Source organism: Stegodyphus dumicola, chromosome 12 (assembly GCF_044657685.1).
Source record: "Stegodyphus dumicola isolate Sdum_Otavi_A_Nest chromosome 12, ASM4465768v1".
NCBI lineage: Eukaryota > Metazoa > Arthropoda > Arachnida > Araneae > Eresidae > Stegodyphus > Stegodyphus dumicola.
In genome coordinates, this window is record NC_140779.1 from 78,914,988 (window position 1) to 78,929,876 (window position 14,889).

The window sequence follows — 14,889 nt, forward strand, 5'->3', positions numbered from 1 at the left end:
TTATGAAATAAAGAACAATTATGATCTAAAGGGTATCAAAATTTACAAAAAAAAAAAAAAAAAAAAAAAAAAAAAAAAAAAAAAAAAAGCTTAATATTTATTTGTTTACTTTATTAAACATTTCTTTCAATGTAAGTTGTTTAAGTTGCTTCCTTTTATGTGATAATACTTTCTCTTTAATTCTATAAACAGACATAATTTCTTCTTCAGTTACAAAGTTCCGCTGTTCAAGTCCTATAATTGCTGTGTCGAGAATACCGACTAATTTGTCAATCGAAATTTTTTCGTTTTCAATAACCTCTGTGTCACTTTTTTCACTATCGGAAGCGAATTATAATGACGAGGAATTTGATTTAAATCATATCAAAGACGAAGTACATCGAGATGAAATACTACATTTAGTAAGGAATTATAAGCCAAATAAAATAAAAACATCTGCCCTGAAGATGAGGATAGTGCTGACAGATCAACTTCCAATTCATTGCGTGCCGCGGCGATCCCCCTCCCCAGATCAACGTAAAATTGATAAACCGATTTCGGAATGGTTAGAGAAACGAAGGATATGCCTTTATCCATTTTTTTGCAGCAATTCCACTTTTTGTTTAATGAACTTTGAAACATACTTTCGCTTTGTAGGTCCTTTACATATTAGTAAATATATATCGGAAATTCTATTTCACATAATCAAAAGTTCAAGCTTACTTTTATAAAATTGCTTTAACAGTCTACAAAATATAATAAGCCGGATCCAATTCGAAGATTAAGGAACAACGCAATCTGCAACATTAACTGAATTAGATAATTTTAGCTTAGCTTATACCGTCCGTTATACATTAAACACGCATGTGCACACACATATTCACAGCCCTAAAGGTCTTACGCAGAAAGTTTGTAGCTTTGAGTTCTGGATTATAGATCATTCCGGATTATGGGTGTCCGAATTAACGACTTTTGACTGTACATTAAAATTTACCTTAAATACTTTAAAATAAGTAAATAAGAACACTTCGTACACTAGAGCTAAAATGACAGCAATTAGTTTATTGTCGGTAAAATAGGAGGAATATCGAATACTTTTCTTACCGTTATAGTGGTTATTTCTTCTAACATGACCACAATACCATATACACCCATCCTCAAAATCGGCTCTTCTAACGATCTTCATCTGTGGTCTACATTTTCGCACTTCATTGAAGAAGCAATTAGCGAGGTTTCCTTCAAAAATTTAAAATAAACATCCTCTGACCCTTGTAAGAATTTATAAATAAATCTTTGATTAGGAAAGCCAGGTCGACCAAAATAAGGTCTCAAAAGACAATTTTTGATTCCGATACCAATAATTCTTGGTACTTGCCAATAACAACATTCATCTTTGAAAGAGACATTTTTGAAGGAATTCGAAGATATGAATTAAATTTTACAATGGCGTGGTCATGCACAAATTTTCAGTAACCAATCAGAAAGCTGATTACATCACGCCTAGAATTAAAATTATTTAAATAATCATACATAATAAAATCACTTTTGTATTTTAATATTACCGATACCAATAATTCTTGGTACTTGCCAATAACAACATTCATCTTTGAAGGAATTCGAAGATATGAATTAAATTTTAAAATGGCGTGGTAATGCACAAATTTTCAGTAACTAATCAGAGAGCTGATTACATCACGCCTAGAATAAAAATTATTTAAATAATCATACATAATAAAATCATTTAAAAAATGCAAAATTAAATGGCCGATCTTTGGAATATGGTAACAGGTAGTTTGGCGATATTTTGGAGGCGATAAAGGTTACTACCTAGGACTTTGGTAATAATGTGAGAAGTACCCATTTCTGATTACGCATTATTTTGTGTGAGGGAAATGAGAGATCGTGAGATATGTCATGTGCCATTAATGGACGAATTACAGTTCTTTAATCGGCAAAGGGGGTAAATTTGGAAAAATATCTGTAACACTATATTATTTTGTATTAAGCTTCATTGCGCGTTGTGTGAAATAGTGTTGATTAATTTTCGGATTGCATGGCGCTATGTAAAGTGAATTATAAATTTTTAATGCATTTATCTGATAATAATAATAAGTTGAGATTGTGTGAAAGGAAAGATATTACAGATAAGTTTGAATGGCAGTGCAAGAAATCTGGTGAAAATGGACATTTTGTGAAACGGAGTGTAAGGAAGGGTACGTGGTTTGCTGAAAGTTGTTTGAGTATGGACGAAATTTTATTAATTTCTTATTACTTGGTGAATAGACTGCCAGTTGACTACTGGATTTCGGATTTAGAAATTAGCAGTAGTACTGCAGCCGATTGGAACTCTTTCTGTAGGGAAGTGTGCGTGCCACGTAATAAAGATTCTGAAGAAGATTAGGTTATTGGAAAATTGTTATTAGCAATGATTTAGTTTAAAGTAATTAGGATTGTAATCGAATTTTTATTAATTTAATGTATGTGCTTATTTATATTTTAAGTAGTGTTTTTTAATTTAATTATATTTTAATTTAATGATCGTGATTTTGTGAGTTATATGTTTGTAGTGTTTTGGAATACACTTGAGTAGTATACGTTGAGTATTTTCATGCATTTTTGTGAAATTTTTCTAATTTATGAGAAAAAAGCAGTGTACATGTATATAGTGAAGAGTGTGCGCAATGCCATTTTTGTGCAATTCTGGGATGTTTTTTTAAGTAAAAATAAGTCGACGTTTACATGGTTTAGTGATATTTTAATTAAATGATAGTTATTTTGTGAATTTTATGTTTGTAGCAATTTGATATACGTTTCAGTTGAAGTAAACGTGTATAGAAATAATTTAAATATTTGACACTAAGTATTTGTAACCATTTTTAATTTTTGCGGTATAAATTCGTTGGTGACATTCATAATATAATAGATAATTTAGAGGTAAAAGCTTTTGGATATTTTATTTATTTTATACGTGGAAATGTTCATCCTTAGAAAGGGTATATACTTTTTCGCGATCAGGTAATTTCACATATGTGCTTTTTACCGAGTTTAAAGATGCACAAAATTTTCCTGCATTTTCGTGCAAATTTTTGTAATTTATGAGAAAACAGTGTAGATGCATAAAGGTAAGAGTGTATGCAATGACATTTTTGTGCAATTCTGGGATGTTTTTTTAAGTAAAAATAAGTCGAAGTGTAAATGGTTTACATGCATGTGCTATTCTGAAAAACGCGCAAGGAGTTTGCGATTGTGCACTTTTCCCAATTTTGCAGTTAATATTTGTCATGATTAAGCAGTTTTGTTACATAAAATTTCTAGCATAAGTGTAATTCGGCTAGTAGATTGTTGGAAAAAGTGTTGAGTAAGTAAAAAGAAAAGAAACATGTCTTTACTTGGTGAAGACAAAATGGCGGCAAAAAAAAAAATAGAGGGTTGCTGTAGCAGTTGGTTGCCAAATTTTCGCCTGATCGCAAAAAAGTATATACCCGGCAGTTTTCGGATAACCGGCTCTTGGCGACCTCGCTACGCCGGCCGGTGGTGGCGATTTCCGCCAAACCCGGCTACCCACCCCGACAACTTTCTGCTGACGTTTAGGTTACTGTAGAATCCGGAGTATCGGGAGGGATTTAGGGAAAACTTCTGTGTGCTCATATTGAAGGTCACGTGACCATTTTTCTTCGCATCTGCTGCGTGGTTAGAAGTTGAGAAGTTTGTCTCCTACTTGATCGGAGCGTAGGTAAATAAATAATAGTGTTAAATGCGAATTAAAACCGATAATTATAAATAAATAATAATGCATAAACGCGAATTAAAACCGATAATTATAAATAAATAATAATGGTAAATACGAATTAAAACCGATAATTATAAATAAATAATAATGTTAAATGCGAATTAAAACCGATAATTATAAATAAATAATAATGCATAAATGCGAATTAAAACCGATAATTATAAATAAATAATAATGGTAAATATGAATTAAAACCGATAATTATAAATAAATAATAATGTTAAATGCGAATTAAAACCGATAATAATGTTAAATGGGAATTAAAACCGATAATTATAAATAAATAATAATGTAATTAATTATTATTTTTATATGTTTTTTCCCCTTTTGCTTTTCATTTCTTACATATATACGGATAATTAAATATAATAAGAAGATTAATTATTATTTTTATGTTTTTCCCTTTTGCTTTTCATTTTTTACATATATTGTTCGTAATTGGAGTTTCAATAAAAAAAATTTAAATTCCCTTTTGCTTTTCATTTTTATTTTTAGAATTAAAACGGATAATTAAATAAATGATAAATTATTAATGTAAATAATAAATTAATGTATGTAAATTCGGTGTCTCCTACTTGATCGGAGCGTACGCAAATAAAAAGGCGACCCACCCTTTAAGGAAATGTTCCTCTTTTTGCAATCACAACTCGAAAATTATAAATCAGAGAAGTAACTAGGCAGGATTCTGATACTTAATTTGGAATGAACTTTGCAAGTCGTTCCGTAGCGTTTAATTTTTTTCATATCTTGAATCTCTTACTATCATTAAATAAGGAAGAAATTGCAGGTTTAAATGTATAGTTCTCACAATGTAATAAACGACAGTACTTGCAACCTGTGCAGTCGCACGAAGAGGCATGGTTAGGGACAGAAAAAGTTTGGATTTAGAAGTACGATTGACATTACCAAATGGCAAAGTTAAAGGCAGATAGATTTTTTCTCTGTTATTTACACTAATAAGCGGGAGGGCAAGAACGCCTTTCTAATTGTTATTTGAAATCAAATTTTACAATTTACTTTACTTTTGCTTTTAATTTACTTTCTACAACATTCAGTACGTGAAACCGTCAATAATAATATAATAATGATAATAAAAATGGTATCACACAACTAAAAGTATATACTACTTCGTAAATTTCGATAAATTAATTACTGAAAATATTAAGCATATCAGTGGCAGCGTTGGACCTAATAGTTTTAAGTTGCATTTCAACATTTGAAAGAACGCGAATTACATTGCTATTTTCACCACACAAACGAATGGAATATTTCAGAAAAGAATTCTCCCCCGTTATTACAATATTTCAATAATTTTCGCAAATTAAAAAATTTATTTAATACGTTTTAATAATAAATGAAGCGATTTTCACTCATATAATCCCTTTGTACATTACTATCTTTCATTTCAGAAACACTGCATAACTTTTCTAAGACATAAATAGCTTCCGTTAATATATGTTCCCATACATTATATTTATTTTTTTTATATTTTTGTCTTTAATAAATTAATGATAGATAGATAAAAAAATTGATACTGCTTAATTTATAAGCAGCGTAAAAACTGGAAATCTGAGGTCATTAATTTCCGAGACATTAATAGTTTTTCAAGATGCAAATAAAGCAGATAACAATAATCATAAATATTAATGCTCCTAAAATATATCCGCATTTCCTAACTGATTTTTGCTTTTTGATCCACCACAAACCTATTTTCATTAAATGAAGTTTTGCGCATTTCTCTGCAAAGTACGCAAAACTTGTTTCATACAACTTTATTTTAACTAAACGTTATACTTGTTTAGGAAAGTATAAAACAAGTATTTATGTGTACTACTTTTAAAATCCATGTGACAGAGTGTGCGTTCTCATCTTGAAATATACATTGTGTCGATGAGCTTAACTACAAATTATTAAACATTTCTGGCAAAATGCCAAAAATTAAAAACAAAATTAATTAAACACGTCCTGCGCTCTATCTGCAGGATCTATCTATCAATCAATCAATCGACACGACAATCGAAAATCAATCGACTTGAATGGAGCTCACCAACATGTAAAAAGCCGTTCTATTAATATGCAAGATATGAGAAAGAAGTTTGAAGACATTATGAAAGAAGCAGAGTTTTGAATATACAATTCTTGTATATTCACAAAAATACAAATACACAAATTTATATACAAATTTTATATACAAATTTTTGTGTATAAAATAAATGGGACATAGAAACTAAATTTGAAAAATAGAAGAAAATATTGATGAGTTATGTGAGGATAACAGGCTTGAAAATTCCGAAATGTCTTTTAAAGTAACAGTTTTTTATGCTGCTCTCGACATTTTAAATACTCAGTTAAAATACAGAATGACTGGAATAACAAAAATCGCAATGATGTTTTCATTTTTGGAACTTAAATTTCTGTATTTGTCATTGTTAACAAATACGGAAATTATTAATAACTAGCGGGCAAGCCCGCCAGCTGAGCGGGCTGAAGCCCGCTTTTAATTGTTGACGTGTATAAGAGTTCCTATGTTAAATATCACCGTTATGCCATAGTTGGACCGAACTACCAGGGTTCAGCGGTTTTGCGCGGGTTCCCCCTGCTTTATTCCCGTGCGCATCCAGAAGATACTGCATACACGTCACACATGAGTAAAATCACGAAAACACCTAAGCAGGCAGCCCGCTCGCCGGGATTCGAACTTTGGACCGAACTACCTGTGTTCAACGGATTTGCGCGGTCTGCGCCCGCTTTATTCACTTGTGCATCCAGAAGATACTGCATTCCCAATACACATGCGGAAAATCACTGAAACACATATAGAGTCAGCCTGTTGGCCGGGATTCAAAAGTTGGACCGAACTACCAGCGTTTAACGGTTTTGACCGGGTTACGCCTGCTTTATTCACGTATTCATCCAGAAGATACTCCGCACACAATACACATGCGTAAAATCACGAAAACACCCATGCAGCCAACCCTCTAGCCGGTATTCGTAAGTTGGACCGAATAACCAGCGTTCAACGGTTTTTCGCGGGATTCATCCGCTTTAGTCACCTATGCATCCAGAAGATACTGCATACACGGTACACATACGTAAAATCACCCAAACACCCATGGACCCAGTCTGTTTTCCGGGATTCGAAAGTTGGACCTAACTACCAGCGTTAAACGGTTTTGCGCGAGCTGCACCCGCTTTATTCACGTATGCATCCAGAAGATACTCAACAGACATGCAGTCTTTAAATTTTGTACATCCGAATTGTCTTCTCTCTTAAGCAGCAATATGACAAAACATTTAAAAGAAGAGCACATCTTTAGAATTTCCGATAGACAGTCTTGCGCCGAACAGTGTTGCCATTGCTCGCTTAGAAATCGTCGAGTTTCTTAATCAAAAACACATAAATGCTTTACAAAATGTTAAATAGTTAATAAAACAAATTACAAATTTGAGCTTTCAGATGCCCATATTCGGGTGGTGACGTACATATTCAAAATTTCATAGCTGTAGGTACCGTTGTTTTATCACAGTATCTGCATAAATGTTATGTACGTTAAACATACATATATTTATGCTGATTCTTTATTATTAAATATCTTTAAATATAACACACAGCGATAATATTCGGTAGAAACAGTTCAACGCAAAATGCGAAAACGAAATTAATAGCCCTTCTGGGCTAACGCGCTTTGGGATAAAAACGCAAAAATAGAACATAACAGCTTTCATTGTCAGTGCTTAAAAAAAAAAAAAAAAATCGATAGGCCTTATTTAATTTAATAAAATCGAAAAGTTGAGCAAGTTGCATATTTTTGAGAGGATAAATATGCCACGAAACCTTCAAAATCATTTTTTAGTTCATCACGCACGCATATCTGCACACAAAAATAACAATACCTATTATTCTTCTGCATCTCTGTTTAAAAATGTTTTAAAAAAACATATGTACCGAAAAACATTTATTTGTAAAGTAAAATATTTTTTTTTTCCGAAAATATTTTAAATAAATTTAAAAAAGAAGATTTTTCGCGATCATATTTTGCCGCGGTTAAGCCCGTGCAGCTGTCTGTCTGTCTGTCAGGTACTGAAAAAAATCAGTACCTCGGTACTTACGTGAAAACGTGGTTTGGACTTTGCCAAAGCTAAGTTTACTTTTAATCTATTTTCATCCATTACATTTTTTAATATTATTTTTCACTTGAAATTTGTTTTAATACTTTGTTTTCATAGATACATATCATTACTATTATTTTTATTTTCCTTTTTTTTTTTTTTGTAACAGTACTTTCTAGTTTGAACTTTTCACTTCTCTATCTTCCTATAATGAACTAATATTGTTTAATTAAACTTATAATTACTTTTCATCTTTATTAAACTTTTTTATTTCTGATAATTTTGACTTTTGTATAATTGCCAAGTTTCTGAAATTTCTAACATTTTCTAACAAATGAATAGTTAAAAAGCAGAAGAAAAGATTTTTCTTTTTTTAAGTACGTGTAAGTCTTGAGGTGATGTGGAAATGGAATCATTTCTAATTTCAAAATGCAAAATGCTTGTAAAAATTGTTCTTTTTCAGATCTGATGAACAGGCCTCGATCTATAAGAGTGGAGTTCAGTGAAACGAAGTATTGGATTTTAACAAGGAATGAATCTATAACAGTTTTTCTTGTGAAAAAATGAAATTTTATAAGTTATCAGCAGAGTCATAGTTACTGTTTTCAGCGCCCAGGGAAAACTGAAGATTTTGTGCCCCTCCCGACTACTGGCCAAAAATGGAAAACATTCAACTCTAAAAATTCGTAACATCATTTTGGCCTTCCTTGGATGATGTGCCCACGGACATATGCCCCCTTTCTAGCCCTGGTTATCATATACACAGTTTCTTGTGAACTTGTTGACTGTGAGAACCTGGATACATATTTTCTTGCAAAACTGTGAGAAACTAGATAAAAATTTTCTTGTGAAAAGATGAAACTGTGAGAATCTGGATAAAAATATTCTTGTGAAAAGGTGAAACTGTGAGAACCTGGATAAAAATTTTCTTGTGAAAAAGTGAAATTTTTATATAAATATAAATAACATAATTTAAGAAGACAAAGATTGTACAAGCAATGTCATCTAGGGGTAAGTACCTTCATTTTGCAATATATGTTTACATTGATAAATTAAAAAATATGAAATTCTAGCATATTGAAACATAAGTTAAGAAATATTTGTTTAAATTTATTAATTAAAAAAGGTGAAATTCTTACATATTGAAACAAAAGTTAAGAAATATATGTTTAAATTGATTAATTAAAAAGAGTTGAAATTCTTGCATATTGAAAAATAAGTTAAGAAATGTATGTTTAAATTGATTAATTAAAAAGAGTTGAAATTCTTGCATATTGAAAAATAAGTTAAGAAATGTATGTTTAAATTGATTAATTAAAAAAAAGTTGAAATTCTAACACAGGGAAAAATAGAAAATATATGTTCAAATTGATTAATTAATAAAAAAAAAAAAATGAGTGCTATATACTGAAAAATAAGTTTCTTAAAAAGAACTTAGCATATATTACAAATACCTTAATAAATGTTCTAATTTTTCATTTCTCATCCATATATATCATGTTTAACTATCATACACTTACCTGCATAACATAATTAATTTAAATATAAATTCATTATTAATTTAAATGCCAAATAATATAATGCCGAAATTACATGCAAGTCAAATTTTTAGGTTGGAAGCTTTCTTTTAAATCGATTGTTTACAGTTTGAGCGTAAGTACTTCTTCGCCCTATAGCGTTTCATGCAAAACATTTCACTCGTTAAAGTACACGTTAATTAAAATTTCTTGTTCTATTACTTTAGACTGAATTACAATTAGTAAGTTATCATATCATGCTTAGTAATATAACATTAACTATGTTGTACAACATTGAAGAAATAGGGAATGTCAGGCGTCATCATGTCAACATGAACAAGGGTAAGTTCAATTTTTCCTTTTGGCAGTTCAGAATTGTTTTCCCTGTCCACTTCCCTCGGATAGGGAAAACAATATTTGGCCGCCATCTTGGATTTCGAAATGCGCTTTTTGGCGCATTTCTGAAATCCAAGATGGCGGCCAAAAACTTGCCAAATTCAGCCAAGAGCCGGGTATCCGAAATGAGGGTACCCTTTCAAAGGATGAACATTTCCACGTATGAAATAAATAAAATATCCAAAAGCTTTTACCTCTAAATTATCTATTATATTATGAACGTCACCAACGAATTTATACCGCAAAAATTAAAAATGGTTACAAATACTTAGTGTCAAATATTTAACTTATTTCTATACACGTTTACTTCAACTGAAACGTATATCGAATTGCTACAAACATAAAATTCACAAAATAACTATCATTTAATTAAAATATCATTAAACCATGTACACGTCGACTTATTTTTACTTAAAAAAACATCCCAGAATTGCACAAAAATGACATTGCGCACACTCTTCACTATATCCATGTACACTGCTTCTTTCTTATAAATTAGAAAAATTTCACGAAAATGCATGAAATACTCAACGTATACTACTCAAACATATTCCAAAATACTACAAACATATAACTCACAAAATCACGATCATTAAATTAAAATATAATTAAATTAAAAAACACTACTTAAAATATAAATAAGCACATACATTAAATTAATAAAAACTAGATTACAATCCTAATTACTTGAAACTAAATCATTGCTAATAACAATTTTCCAATAATATATTAATTTATTTACTCCTTACATTTAGAACTATGCATGAAAATAATATCCTCAAATGATTAAAAATACTAACTTACCTAATCTTCAGAATCTTCATTACGAGGCACGCACACTTCCACTATTTCACACAATGAAGCTTAATACAAAATAATACAGTACTACAGTTTTCCAAATTTCCCCCTTTTTCGACTAAAGAACTGTAATTCGTTCATTAATGTCACATGATATATCTCATGATCTCTCATTTCCCTCACACAAAATAATGTGTAATCGGAACTGAGTACTTCTCACATTATTACCAAAGTCCTAGGTAGTAACCTTTATCGCCTCCAAAATGTCGCCAAACTACCAGTTACCATATTCCAAAGAGCAGCCGAATTGTCTGAAATAGTTGTTCGTGTGAAACAAACGCCGTGTTATATGGGTCTTAGGAATCAGAGCTGCCACAGAAAACAAATGACAATGTTCTAGTCAGTATTCATCTAAATCTTAATATGGGAAAAATACCCACTAAATGAGAATCTGAACACGACTATGCAGTTGGGCTATCTTTTACTATTGAACGTCACAAACCTATGGAACACACCTATGGATGCCATGTTTCAGATGTTACGGAAATCAATTATTAAAATGCAGATTATTATCCATTTATATGAGTAAAATGATAGTATGGCAATGTTCCACTGATATCAAAATGACATTTACATTTTTAACAGGACAATGCACAGCCACATGCAGCTAGCATCAACTAGCACTTTTTGCAAAGTACTTCAAGAAGTATTCAAAAAAAATTTTAAATCGCTGACAATATAATGAATTTTCATAAAAATAAATTAACTCACCATAATTAATTATTTTACATGTATAAGTAACAGGTCGCGCAGATCTCGACTCTGCTCCTTGACTTGATTTTTCCTCCAAATCTGCCAACTGCTTTAATTTCTCGGCTTCATTGTGGAGTATACGTTGCACATTTTCGATCTGAGTTAACTGAGACAATCGGAAAAGTTCCTCTGCATCTCGTCGGAACTAAAAATGAATAAATATTAATAAACATATAAATTCCTTAAGAAAAAGATAACGTTAAAACATCGACAGCATAAACTGTTATCATATTCTATAAGAAGGTATTAATAGAAAAATAAGAAATTATATACAGCAACTTGCGCCATGGTCTTATCCATACAATGATCTTAACCAAACTGTATCTATATATCATATCATTCATTTATCAACAACTTTGGGAGAACTATCTTCGAATGTTTTACACGGAATTCTAAGAATATATGAAAAGCTCACATCCTGTTGTTTCACATTTTCAGTTTCCAGAAATGTATTAACATATAAATTAAATTAAAAAATGAACTTACATTCTCTGCAGCAGACATGATTAATTCTAAAACAATAGTTTAATATATTATAATGATAAACAACGAGGACAATGCGTATACAAAAACGTGCTTGCAGTAAGCAAATACGTACAATGACTCTGCGCACCTTACACGGTTAATGTTATTGCCATTATTCTAGCTCTTTCTCGAAGGTTCCATTGTAAAACCACTTCAAGCTACTTCTTCTTCTATTATAGAATGTGCTGTGATTCAGCCTCATTTATAGAAAATTTTTTGGGGGGAGGCAGCAGGGAGGAGTATAGATTTTTGGAGAGCAAAATAATCGAAACAAGTTCAAACTGAAGTAAAACCATTTAATATGTTTGGAGCCAAACATCTCAAATCCATCACTAAGATCCTACACATTCAATAAGCACAGCATTTTCGAAATCGAATAATTTGATGAATATCAAAGGAGTGACATGTCAGATCGTTCATATTCTTGCAAGATAAGAGTTGCATCTGAAAAATTGTAACTAGAGGAAATAGACACAGATTTCTGAAGATAGTAAGAAATCTAATAACGTAGACATAATAAATAGTATAACATCTTAATAAAAGAAAACCGAATGAAGAATTCGCTAATTATTTATTCATTTGTGACAAATCTCGTAAGAGGCTAACTAGCTATGCCAACTAGATATCTACAGGTTTGCTTCAATTAATAATCACATTGTTTGACGTCAGGGTCTTAGGCTCACATTTTTGTTACCAGAGATTTATTTACAAAAGGACTAAGGCTGGTGAGATAATTGTTTATTTATGCATTTGGCTTAATCCTATATACGCTGCACCAGTCGTTACGTTGTTTACCATGCAGGTTATAATAGTCTATTCTAACCTCCTTGTTGTTTATGTGTGTTAGGCTTGGACACGCCTTCTTATGGAGTAATAATGGCTACGTCTGTTCCAGTGGCGGCTTGTAGCTAAAATTAGTGGGGGTGCTGTTCCAAAAGAATTTAACCTTTGTTTAAAAATTGTCTAAAAGGAAACAAACATGTATAAAAAGAAAACTTATTTTGAAACTTCATAAAATCTTACAAGAAAAAACTTAAACATTTCTTAATTACTTTAACCAAAATTGTTAGTCAATCTTTGTCTATTCATTTAAAAATGAAAACCATTCTTCTTATTTTAATTTGCGCGAAAAGATCAATAATTTTCTCCTTGATCTCCGGATGACAACTGAGGAAATATTTCTTTATTGAAAGCAAAGCAAGCGCATTTAGTCTTTCCGAATTCCTAGTGCTTCTTAGAAAAGTTTTCATTCTTTTCAGTGTTGAAAAGCAGCATTCTGCCTCTGATGTAGTCATGGGAACTCTCAAGAGAATTTTTATCAGTTTCATAATTTCACTAAGAACATCATCTAGATTATTTTTGAAAATAAATTTCAGTAGCTCAATTAATTTGCAGTATTCATGGATATCAGACCTACGATAGAATACTTTTAGTTCATTTTCAAGCTTTTCTTTGTCAATCATTGGATATGCTTCAGTGGTCAGTACTATTTCTTCTGTAGAATGTTCATTCCTAAAACTAGCGAAGCATTTATTGTTTAACAATTTAGCAGCTGCTAAGTGTTTAGTGGAAGAATATCTGTGGATTATATCAATACATAGTATAAAGTCACATATTTCCTTAGCTTCTGCCATCAGTGTTTTTGAAAAATTCTCACAGTACTTGGAGTTTCTTAATTCTAAAATAGCAGTTTTGATATTTGTTATATATTCTTTAACTTTAAACACATTAATTTCTTTGGATTGCATTTTGTTGTATATTGTTTCAACATGAGGCATCTGATAAAAAGCTCTAACCAAAACTTGAAATTATCATTATTTAGATATTTTAAAATTCCTGTTGTTTTTGCGGTAGGAACAGTTGTTTCATTTGTTGTTGTTGTTCTGCATTTGATGTTGATTGAATTTCAGTAAGGCAATATTTTAAAGGTTGCAAATTTTCATGAACTCTTTTCTTGATCCGTATGATGAAGTTTCACCTTGTGGAGGAATACCACACGCACGGAGTAAAAAGAAATCACGTTTCCAACAACATGCCAGAACTGCGGCACTGCAAGAGCGACAGTACTCTTCTCTCTGCCCGGCTCGCGTGCTGCTTTCTGTGTGCGCATGCGCAGAACAGCCAAACACCACTTCACTGAACTGTGAAGCGCGCAGTTCCAAACAAAGACTTTAGTACTTTTTTCACAAATTGAGGGATGGCTACCGACATTAAGTTTAAGGATTATGTATTGTAAAAGTATAAAGAAAGAATTAAAGGCTAAAGGGCACAGTATATTAAATATTAAAAATAATAATAAGTGAAAATAGGGGTGCTGCAGTTTCACAGTGCTTATTACGAGCCGCCACTGGTCTGTTCTTAAAAACATGTTATAGGTATGCTATAGCTTCATATTTAAAGAAAATTAAATTATATTTTAACTGAGTTGAAATGTTAGGTTTATAATGTTCTGCGCGAGATTTTTTTAAAATTACAAATCTACTTTTGTGTATTGTGTGATACTGTTAGCCTTTAACGCAACGAGTTACTTCTCAAAAATGTATTATTAAGATACCAAACGATTGAAAACGATCATTACCTATTGAAAATATTGAATGCATGATTTCAAAATTATAACCGTAAATGCTCAGAATACAGAAAAGAATTATTTCGGATAAAATGCACGAATTTCGTTTTTACTCTCCTCTGAAACCACGAAATTGCCCCCTTTCCTTTCCACCTAAGCTTGATTTTTCGCCCATTGGTGCAGAAAGACTTAGCAGGTACTAAACAAGACATCTGTCTACTTTGTCTGTCTGTCTGTTTTGCTTAAAGAATGTTTTGATCAAGGAGGTTAGAATATAAGGAGGGAGGGTTCGCAGTTTCCTCCACTATCGGGGAATGAAATGCCACCGAACAAGCAGCGTCCATGTTTGTAACTTCAAAACATTGCATTACGGCAGTGAAACGTACGTGTTTTTA

General features: G+C 31.5%; 1 protein-coding gene across 2 annotated transcripts in view; it reads right to left on the reverse strand.

Annotated features, from left to right (window-relative positions):
- The window catches only part of LOC118194537 (calcyclin-binding protein), a 40,392-nt gene extending 28,346 nt beyond the window's left edge, over window positions 1-12,046 (reverse strand). The window contains exons 1-2 of one of the 2 annotated variants that reach the window (XM_035365677.2): window positions 11,890-12,046; window positions 11,362-11,548 (exon numbers count right to left, since the gene is read on the reverse strand). In XM_035365677.2, the coding sequence (XP_035221568.1) occupies window positions 11,362-11,548; window positions 11,890-11,907 (205 nt within the window). In that variant the 5' untranslated portion in view covers window positions 11,908-12,046. Of the gene's footprint in view, window positions 1-11,361; window positions 11,549-11,676; window positions 11,814-11,889 lie in introns of those variants that run through there. The other variant, XM_035365675.2, reaches the window with a different exon arrangement.
- Window positions 12,047-14,889: the final 2,843 nt, after the last annotated feature.